Below are 10,694 nucleotides of genomic sequence, written 5' to 3'. Positions count from 1 at the left end.
TTGTTATGTTCGAATTTCAAATCTAAAATTAGATTTTCCTCGTTTTTTGTGATCCTTGTTTTTTCTACAGAAAATCGTTTCTGTTTTCTTGTGCCTGGACACGTATTCCATCTGTATTAGGATTGGGCTTATTCCCATTTTTATTTCAAATACACTCTTTTTTTCAAATAATAAGATTGTTTTTCCGGCCGAGGCTAAATATTTTTATTTTTCTGCCAGTTTTAGGTGGAAAATATCCTTGTGAATATTCTTAGATTACAGTATATGACATTTCTGTTGTCAAATATATAATTTGGCGTCTGGATGGTATTAAAATTATTTTAGAACCAGCCTGCAGGGATCAAAGACTTATCGATGTAATACACATAACTTCTTCTGTTATTAGCATCGAACATACGGCTAGTGCTATTTTTGTTGCTTTTTGGCTAGTTTTGCTGTTTAGAGAAATGAAGATTTTAATACGGTTTAGGTTAGATTTACAAACATAACTGAGACATGACAGTTCGAATTTTCAACACAAAATTATATCCTTTTCAAAATCTCAGCCTCAGCCTCAGGTTTATTCTTTAAGTACTCTTAAAATTTGCAAATTTCAACCTCATTGTTCTTATAGGTGAAGGAGATCATTTATATCTATTATGTGTTTATTAAGAACTAATCTACAGATAAATGCAGAGGAAGGAATTTGAATTTATTGCCTTTTTCCTGTCTGGCGTCCTCCGGGGTCTCCTCCCCACTGGAGAAGTGAGATCTGGGCCCGGTTGTTCAAAACCGCGATTAGCGCTAATCGGGGATTAAATTGCTTAGCCGACGATTAAAATTTAATCTGCGATTAGATTGCGTTGCTCAAAGCCCGATTAACGCTAATCAAACTCTAATCGGCGGGTTAAATTTAATGCACCTCCGGAGGAGGATTAACTCGAAGAAAAATATTCGGCTTGTTGTTTCATCTCCCTCGCGTTGGACAAATGTTATCGATATAATCATAACATACTCGTTTATAGCGGGCAAGAGCTTCGGACTCGTTAGACATTCGGGAGAGCGTCCATTCAATACACCACAAACCTCACAGAGGCGGATTTGCGGAGAAAAACGAAGCGTGGCTATGCTCTTGAGCCAATAGACCAAAGTGCTGCTAGCACTATGATTTTATGCTAGTGTCAACTTTCGTCAAGTTATCGGCGATACCGTCGGAGTAAACAAGGCCACAGTTTCACGGGCGGTTTATTCGCCGGGGAAGCCATTTGAAAACAAGTTTCGCGCAATTCTATGACGTAAAATAGCGTAAGAATGCATTATAATCAATTAAAATAATTCACTTTACGCGCAATCACGGATTAGTAATTCGACGGATTAATCTCCTTTTGAACAATCGTTTTCTAACCCACGATTAGGAAATTTAATCGGAGATTAGTTTAATCTCGGTTTTGAACAACCGGGCCCTGAGGATATAAATACCTCTGGATGGATGTCAATTAAAGTGCTGTGGCCAAATTTCCTTTGATTACCATCTTGGCACTGGAAAGGGCCAATAAAAGCTGTTCTGAAAAAGGTTTAGGGGTGATAACAAATTTACAAGAGAATCTTACTTACCACAGGACGACAATAGAGATAGATTGTCTAGATATGTACTGCTCGTGCTACTCTATAACAATTTATCTCTTTTCTTTTAATACATAGACTATTTGTTTTCACAAACTTCTTTGTTTACAGAATTACAGCCAGGTGGTGATTTTTCTTTGCAATTCTTTAGTTTCTTACTTTTTTGATTTTCTACCAGTCAGGCAAGCAGTGAATCTTACCAGTGTCAACAGTAAATAAAAGGGTTAACCTTGAGAAAAAAGTTGTGAAACCTGTAATTTTGCCTTCACTACACAACCGAACGCATTCAAAGGTTGAGGCATGGGCGCGTTGGTTAGCCTGGCCCAAGATATGTTTTAATTGTGGCAATAAGCTTACAACAAAGTGGATAAGAGATACATCAAGTAACGTACTACATGCGCCAAAGCCGACACGTAAACCATAAAAACCTCTTGCTAGGAAAATAGGGACCGTGTACCCCCGACCATATGCAGTGGCGCCACCTTTGGGGTTTTTTAAGGTTGATATATAAACAACAGAATGAAAAAAACAAACAAACAAACAAATCAGATAGCGCTAATTACACAATAAAAGTAAACCTTATCCCAAAGTGCAAGTGCAAGGCTTTGACCGTAGAATGTCATAAGTTTCTCAACCGCCTCTTTTTCACAAACGTACCACCCATGAGTCTTTGCCTACTACCCTGGCACCCAGTTCTCTGATCCGTGTCGGCAAAATATTAATTTAAGTCAATACTGACTATCACAAATTACATTTACCTGATGTTGTTTCTCTACCCACTACTTTGACTTCTATCCCATGATCATGACAAACATGACAACAATTCAACACATTTTCAAACACTGGGAAGAGAGTCCAAATCATAGCACAGCATAGCCCTGTGGTTTTGATGCAAGTGTAGGGTGTTTGGTACGTGGTGAAACACTCTCCCAAGTGTTTGATACATATTGGGTGTTTTTATACTAGAGGATGCATTATCCATCCAGACAGCTAATGCATAACAACAAACTGCGGCATAACTATCTGCCAGCAAAGACGATCGATATGGTTCGTAATGACAGAAGTGCTTGCTAAGTAAGTGTGGCAAACGTCCAAGCGATTGAAATTTACAGGATTTACTTATTTTCTTTCACCAACATATCCATGGAATTCGCTCACCATCTGCGCGCTCATGTGGCAAAGGAAATCGAGCCTATAAACCACAATTAACACATTCATTTTGTGCAGTTCATTTTCTGGAAAACCTCCAATAATTCTATAATTATAATAAAACAATACAATAATTCTAAGCTGATTTCAAACCAGTAGAGTATTCTTTTTAAACAATAGTCACCTAATTTACACATTTTTACTTTGCTTTTGTTTTTCTTATTATTTTTATCTCGCCTTTTCTTGCTTATATTTTATCATTCTGCATTCCATTTTTTATCCGTCGAAGGCTGTAGATCGACAGCCGAAACCTCATGATCTTTTTTGAAATTTTTAGCCAGCGGGCGTTTTATTTGTAATAATTAACAACTTGTAATAATTTCTTAAGATCAACTCATTCTCGATTACATGAATTCTGAAATTGAAAAGAAAAACCACACAACACATAGTTCAGGCAAATCATTTACTAGAGCAAGGTTGATTTCAGGCTAACTTTACTCAAAAAACAGTCTAATAATCAACCGGATTTTACTTACGTACTCACTCACTCACTCACTTATTTACTTATTTATTTATTTATTTATTTATTATTTATTTATTACAATTTAATGACTACTCCAAAAAAACATAAGCCATATGGACGATCTGTAAAGGAGTTAAAACCCCATATAAAAACAGACCACCAAAAGGGGAAAAAAAAATAATAAAATAATAAAATGAAATAAAATCCCTTCAAGCCCTCACATTATATCACGACATAAATAATTTTCTAGGTTTCGCCTTAAAAGCTCTCAGATTGGATTCACAGCAAGTGCCCAATGGTAGTTCATTCCATTTATCTACAATTCTATGAAAAAAAAGTGAGAATTTAGCACATAAGTTCTAGCATATTTCTTTTTCAGAGTCGAATTATCACTCTGCCGGAGAGAATAACGGTCACGTTCTGACTAGTACTCAACATAAAGTCGACCATCAATTAAAACATTACGCAACAAGAACGGCCACCCAGGTAGACACAAGTTAAACAATTGGCTTAAATTCAATTGTAGAAAATTTAACTCGATGCAACTAGGTCTCGTTTTTGTTTAGGTCAAAAAAATTCCACTCATTTTGAGTCACTCGGCTCAGTTTATATCTTTTAAGCTCAATCGGAATTGAGAGCTACCGAAAAACTGAAAGCACCGTAGGAAAAATAACTATAATCTTCTTTATTTCAAATAGTTACAGTCTTTCATGTAAAGTACAAACAGGCAACTTACATATCTGGATGTAATTTTACGTACCATAGCTCCAGATTCTTTAACTAAGCGACCTGCTTCCAGAAACCCAGCGAAAATAATGTGCTATCTTTCTAGGAAGCCATCACTGTCTCGTGCATAAGTAGCATAACGTTTCCGCGTTCTTAGGTAAATTTCGAACACAACTTTGGCTGCCATTTTGTTTTGGTCTTTTCAAAATGTCACGTAATAGAAATCGTCAAGATTTTTGGAGATTTTGTACCACGTGACCCAGCCTTCACCAGTGTCTTCTCCCTGAAAATCGTCGAGGAGAAGGCCCTGGGGACGAGTTTGTGGCGCAGTTTGTTCTAAAAATAGATAAATTGTCCCATATCACAGGGCTTACGGTCTCCGTCCCCGATTATAGCCCCTGGTTTTGAGACACCTTATACTCAGATTTAACCGTTGATATCCCGCTCGGTTATTTGTTAGAGATAGGAGCTGCTATTCGAGGGTTTACTTTCAGATGTCCTCATATTGGTTTTGTTAGATGAGATGTGACATGATTACGAAATTCAGGAGTTTACTTGCCTTTGATTCTAGTTAGTTAATTGCGCGACAGTCGGATCGAAGTGTTTCAAAAACCTAGAACACCGGGCAGTTTCCACTAGCCTGCGAGTAGGCTCTGATCAAAAACGATGAGAGAAGCCTCTCAAGTACGGAGACACTCTTAGTTTGATTTGATTGCTATAGCAAAGATATCAGTGACGTCACCAGCCAGAGAGCTATGGAGTGTCATGGCAGCCATATAGACCTTTTTCGCTTGGGCGGTTTGTTGTCCCATTACAGACCACGTGTTATTCTCTAGAGAATTGTTCTTTTATCCATCTAAAAATTATTTATTCATATACGCGCAACTATTTGAAAAATTGAAAGGAAGAATTCTCAAGAGTATCATCACATGGTCTGAAATGGGGCAACAAACCGCCCAGTCGAAAAAGGTCCATTGGTGTTCCAAAACAATGAAACGGCGGCCATGTTGGTGTGCCAAACCAATCCTGTGGGAGTTGAACTCTTCTCTTATGTAAACACTTTCTTTTGTTTCAATAAATTTGCATGGCAATTTGCATGGCAATTTGCATGTTTAACGTTTTGAACATTTCAATGACAAAAACAAAGTAAACAAATATCTTCCCTATAAATGCGTGCAGACGCCATGTAATTTATCCAGTCCCTCCGATTTGATAAACATGCAGTTGAAAAGATTCTGTCGTGTGGTTTTGTTGAAACGTTTTAAATTACTCTTAGTTATTTATATAATAACCTTTCTTTGAGATGCATGCAAGCCCTAATCAAACTAACAAACTCGCTTTTTATTTAATGCCTTAAGTATGGCTGTTCGCAGATCCTGTTTTTTTCGTGGAATATGGAGGAAAATCTCTGATCAAAGTCCGCAATGGCATCATTCCTAAAGTTTACCTTTGGGAACTCGAAATTAGTGATTGCAAGTTCGCGGAAAAACATCCTGCGTTTGATGGAGTCTTCGTGTGCTCTGTTAGTAATATCAAAAATAATAATAATAATAATGTGAAGGTGAATTAATCAACATGATACGAGCGTGGGACAAAGAAAAATTCTGAGTCCCCGACAGGAATCGAAATAAGTTAACTTATCACTACTCACGATGAATTCGATAGCGTTGATCCTAGCAGTATGCAGGACACCTGTCATATATGAACTCAGTTAAATGACCTTGCTCTCCATGAGTTCTCGTAGCTCAGTGGATAGAGCGCCCGCCCGGTCTTCGGGAGGTCATGGGTTCGATTCCTGTCGGGGACTCAGAATTTTTCTTTGTCCCACGCTCGTGTCACGTTGATTAATTCACCGTCACATTTCATTACCGAGCTTAAAATTCACCATCTTTATTAACTTATCAATAATAATAATAATAATAATAATAATAATAAATTATAAATAATAAGCACGTACTACTAAGTAAGTCAGTACTCAATGTCAATACTCAGTTTGATACTCTTAGTGCAATTTACTTTAAAATCCCCCTTATCTACTATTACTGCGGAAATTAGAAGCACATTCAAGTGACCTTATTTGCTTTTTCTAATATGTGAAACAGTGTCCTCCAGAGGATCTGTCATTACTACCGTGGACAAAATCTGAAGAACCGCCCTCTGGAGAAGTGACGTCTCTGTTAGATGCCAAAGTTCTCCGACAACTTGTCAGAGTGTATCTGACAAGCAATCCTCCCAAAACCGCACAAGATTTTAATTCTCAGGCCGAGCTGAAGGCCGTGAGCCATTGGCGCTGGCTCAAGGATGGTGCTGAGGCGGAGTTAGTGCCCGGTCCTCACCATGATCAACGGCTTAAAGAAGCAGCCGATTTTGTATTGGTACAATGGAAAAAAGAGCTGATCGAGCAGGAGAAAAAAGTTCAACAGCCACCATCTAAGAAGGAGAAGCTGGACAGTGATCGTGAAGATCAATCACGCAGTGAAGACGACATCATCTCAGGTATATATCGAATAAAGCATCTATCCTAACCGTTAAAGGATTTTGCGTTGATAGAGCTTCTCTCTGATTATCTGTTTCTCGCTCGACGAACTCATAGAGAAGATAAGACACGATTGTATGATTATATGACGATAACCTAGTCATGCAACGCTTTCGAGTGGTGTACCATGGAATATCCCACGAGTCACTTGTGACAAGTGGGATATTCCATGGTATACCACGAGAGAGCGTTGCCTTAAGAAAATGGACTGAACTCAACATGAAGGATGCTGCGTTGTGCCTTTCGTTCTTTCGTTCTTTAAGTAACACTGATATTCAGATTCAATGGCTCGTCCGGCTGAAATTTAAAAAGTTAGCAAAATTACACACTTATTATACTTATTACTTATTTACTTACTTACTTATTGTACTGTGTGGAAATTAATCTAACCAATTAAAGGAGCTTATTCGGGGCATTTTTTTTTTTTTTTTTTGGCAGCGCACAGAATTACCTTCCAATTAAAAGAAACCTGCTATTAGAGATGGAAAAACATCAAAGAGATAATGATAAATCATAAATGAACAAGGATGATTAAGGATGGAGAAGATTAGCACGGATTACAAAGACGAATTTGAAAAATTTAGGCTAAGCTTTAGAAGATGCGCAATGCAAACTGTGGAAATAGTATGCATCCGTCCATCTCATGTGAAAGCAAACTCTACATATGGGCAAAGGGGCCTATCAGCCGTTCCCAGTAGCATGAAGCGACTAGGAATATTTACACTCCCCTCTGGATTGGATGTTAGTCCATCGTAGGGTTACCCCCAGCATTAAATTCGCCACTACCCATTTATACACCTGGGTGGAAAGAGGCAGTGTGAGAGTAAAGTGTCTTGCCAAGAACACAACCAAGAGATTATCTTGACACAACACAATGTCCCCGACCAGGGCTCGAACCCGGACCGCTCGGCGATCCGGAGATGAGTGCACTAACCATGGGGCCACCGCGATAACTTGAAATATCCTCACAATGACAAGAGAAAGTAAATACAAAACAACACTATCTATCCCCATGCAATATTTGTAACATTACTTGGTGAATGTTGCATCCGCTACATCACTACGTAATGTGCCTAACATGCAGCATAACAGGTTACCCTTCGTTTTTCTTTAGAGTTCTAAAGTCCAATATTTGGTATGGGCTGTTGGCGGTATGAAATATTTAAGCAATAGAGCACTTTTTCCGTGTTTACATAGCCTCATCTAAACACGAGGAGGGTTGGGAAATTCGAGACAGTTATGCAAACCCGACACGTAGTCTCGGGTTTGCATAATTTTCGGGTTTGCATAACTTTCGAGTTTGCATAACTTTCGAGAATTCTCCCAACCGTCCGAGTGTTTAGATGAGGCTATGTAAACTCTGAAAAAGTGCTCTTGCTTTTATAAAATACGCGCGAATCTAAAACGTCACAACCGTGTTTACAAACTCTCATCTAAACACACCTATCGACCAATGAGAGCGTGCGTAGTAGCTCAATTATTTTATAATATATTGATTTAGGCCAGCCTAAAAGGGTAGTTCCTGGGCCCGGTTGTTCAAAGCCCGATTAAGCTAACCCAGGAAAAGGTAGAATTGTGAGGTTTTCTGTATATTGTTACAACTTCTGTTTTGAGTTTTAATAATCATCGTATACACAAAACAAAGCAGCAAAAAACATTTGTATAGAAGAAAAAATTATAATTCGGTAAACTTTTAATCCTGGGTTAGCGTTAACCGGCTTCCGAACAATCCTGCCCTGTTTTCAACAAGTTAACCTGACACGACCCCGCGATCCAATCGAAAACCAGCACGTGGTCAGCGGTCAACTTCCAAAAAACAAGTGACCCCGATAAGCTTTAAACTTGAGCCCGCGATATAGTCACGTGATACTGGTCAGCGGATACCTTGTTTTGACAGGTGTCAATTGATCATAACATGGATGTCCAATATCAAAGAAGTACACGGTAAACCAAGGCTGCATGTCTCTGTCAACCTATCATTTGAAGTATATATGGCCGCCGTGTTGCGCGACTCCGTCGTCGTCGTCGTCGCCGTCGTGCGTACGCGCCCACAAGCGATACCGCTAGCCATGATAACCAAGAGAAAATCAACTCATGGGTTTCCTTTTCTTTCCTATATGAGTATGGGGCTCCGCTTGGCGGCCCTTCGGGCCACCGGAGCTCCGCTAATATATATTGAAAGATTGATCCCTGAATTTATAAGTAGAATGCAAACTATTATAAGAATTATATATAAAAAAGTAATGGATTACTAATGGTTAATCAACTGAATTCATCGTTTGACTGATTGACTGACTCACTGACGTCTGACTGACGGACTGCCTGACTGACTGACTGACTGACTCACTGACTGACTGACTGACTGACTGATTGACTGACTGGCTGACTGACTGATGATTGCTTGCTTGTTGATTGATTGATTGATTGATTGATTGATTTCTAGATCTCAAACAAGGCATTTTCTTTTTGACGATGTATTATGGAGGTGAGCCACGTTGTCCTTCATTCTGATCAGTGTCGAAAATAATTTTTATGGATCTCAAGATACTGTTTACAAGTCATAGAGCCAGTGTAACCATTAGCGAGTTCAAAAATGAAGCGTATCAGGATATTCGGTACCTTTTCTGTGTTGCATTGCTGCTAGAAATATTTTAAAGACACCAAACATCAGAGCAAATATGAGACTAATGACTAAGATAATTACACTCTTCAACTAATATTTCTAGAACGAATTTAGGCCTGCTTTTGCCACATCTTCGTCAATGTAAACAAACAACTCTAGTTCTTAATTGTACAATCAGAAAATAACGTAAACTTCATTCAGACCGGGGAGGAAAGGGCAGTTTTGAAGCCGTCACACACAGTGAACTCTTGCAACATTTAAAGGTCGCCGCATTTGAGGGGACAAGTCAATGCCACTACTCCCTTTAAAAAGTAGCGGACACAAGCCCCATCTTGTGGACTAGCCATATTTGTCAAAAAAATTTAGTCCCAAGGACCAAACTTTTGTCCCGCGATTTCAAACCAGTTTGAATTGAAGGGACGAGTACCCGCTACTTGTCCCTCAAAACTCTTTTCGTGTGAAATGTTCTTAGGAAAAGCCCCCGCGACCAAATTAAAATAAATCAACCACAGATCCTCATGATAAGCTCCTATAATTTCTTACCAACTCTTTTTCAAGATGGCAGCTTTCGATTCCGGTCAGGAAGAAGCTAGAAGACGATGCTGATGTTGAAAAAGCACTTGTAATGTTATATTCACATGAGAAATTTAGCGGATTAATGTGCAATTTTATTGGTCTATTTCAATGCTGGGGATTTATTTTCCAGCAACACTCGGGTGAGCCTGTGGCGAGATATATTTGTCCCATGCAAGGACAAGGGGGCGTAGAACCAAAGAGGAAATTACGAAATCAAGTCATATTTGCCTTTTACTTTCTCTGCCCCTTATTATTATCTTTTTTCTCTTGTTGAGGAATTTCTACTTTCGGCTCAGTGAACCGTGGCCTTTTTCCTGTTTTCGATTTTCTATGACTTATTTTTGTTTTTCACTGGTAGGAAAAGATTAAAAGACCTCGCAGCCTCCTCCAACGTCGATAAAGAGCCGTTTTTGTATGGAATTTGAATTGCAGTAGAGAAGGCTCAGAATTTTGGGCATTTTTTTAACACTTTGTACATTTGTGTATTTTTACATTTTTTTACATTTTTTACATTTTGATACGTTTGTTCAGTTTTTACCTGGCCTGTTACGGCATTTTCCCCACATTTTGTGCCAAGAATTAATGTACCAGTATTTATAACGCACTTGTACAGCCAATCATGCTCTCCTTATTAAAACTTGAATTCAGTCGATCGAGTTTGTCTTTTTTCTGTGCCCAGTATTAATTTTACTTCGACATAAATTATACTTCTGAGACGTATAAATCTGAGAGGCGCGATACGTATCTTAAATGCGCCTTTTCAGACGCTTTTGGCGGTTAAATTCGTCTGGCGTTTTTTGTGTTGTATTTCACTTGTTTACCAAGATGTACAACACGCCTCAGACGAATTATACGTTTGATGCACATGATACTACGTCTTCCTTGATGACAGTCCTGGTTCAACAGCTTTTGTTGAAAATTATTCATATCCGGTAATCAATCGATCCCAACATAGTTAT

At 38.7% G+C, this 10,694-nt stretch overlaps 1 protein-coding gene across 1 annotated transcript in view; it reads left to right on the top strand.

The window, feature by feature from the left end:
- Positions 1-10,385, top strand: part of LOC110069695 (uncharacterized) — an 18,498-nt gene extending 8,113 nt beyond the window's left edge. The window contains exons 2-5 of the mRNA XM_020777228.2: positions 5,359-5,522; positions 6,103-6,496; positions 8,980-9,021; positions 10,094-10,385. Of these exons, the coding sequence (XP_020632887.2) occupies positions 5,359-5,522; positions 6,103-6,496; positions 8,980-9,021; positions 10,094-10,104 (611 nt within the window). The 3' untranslated portion in view covers positions 10,105-10,385. The remainder of the gene's footprint in view (positions 1-5,358; positions 5,523-6,102; positions 6,497-8,979; positions 9,022-10,093) is intronic.
- The last annotated feature ends 309 nt before the right edge of the window (positions 10,386-10,694 follow it).

Source organism: Orbicella faveolata, unplaced genomic scaffold (genome assembly GCF_042242905.1).
Source record: "Orbicella faveolata isolate gen_17 unplaced genomic scaffold, um_ofav_v1 contig_24, whole genome shotgun sequence".
Classification (NCBI taxonomy): Eukaryota; Metazoa; Cnidaria; class Anthozoa; order Scleractinia; family Merulinidae; genus Orbicella; species Orbicella faveolata.
The sequence above is the reverse complement of the archived record's forward strand: the minus strand, read 5'-3'. Positions and strand labels throughout refer to the sequence as shown.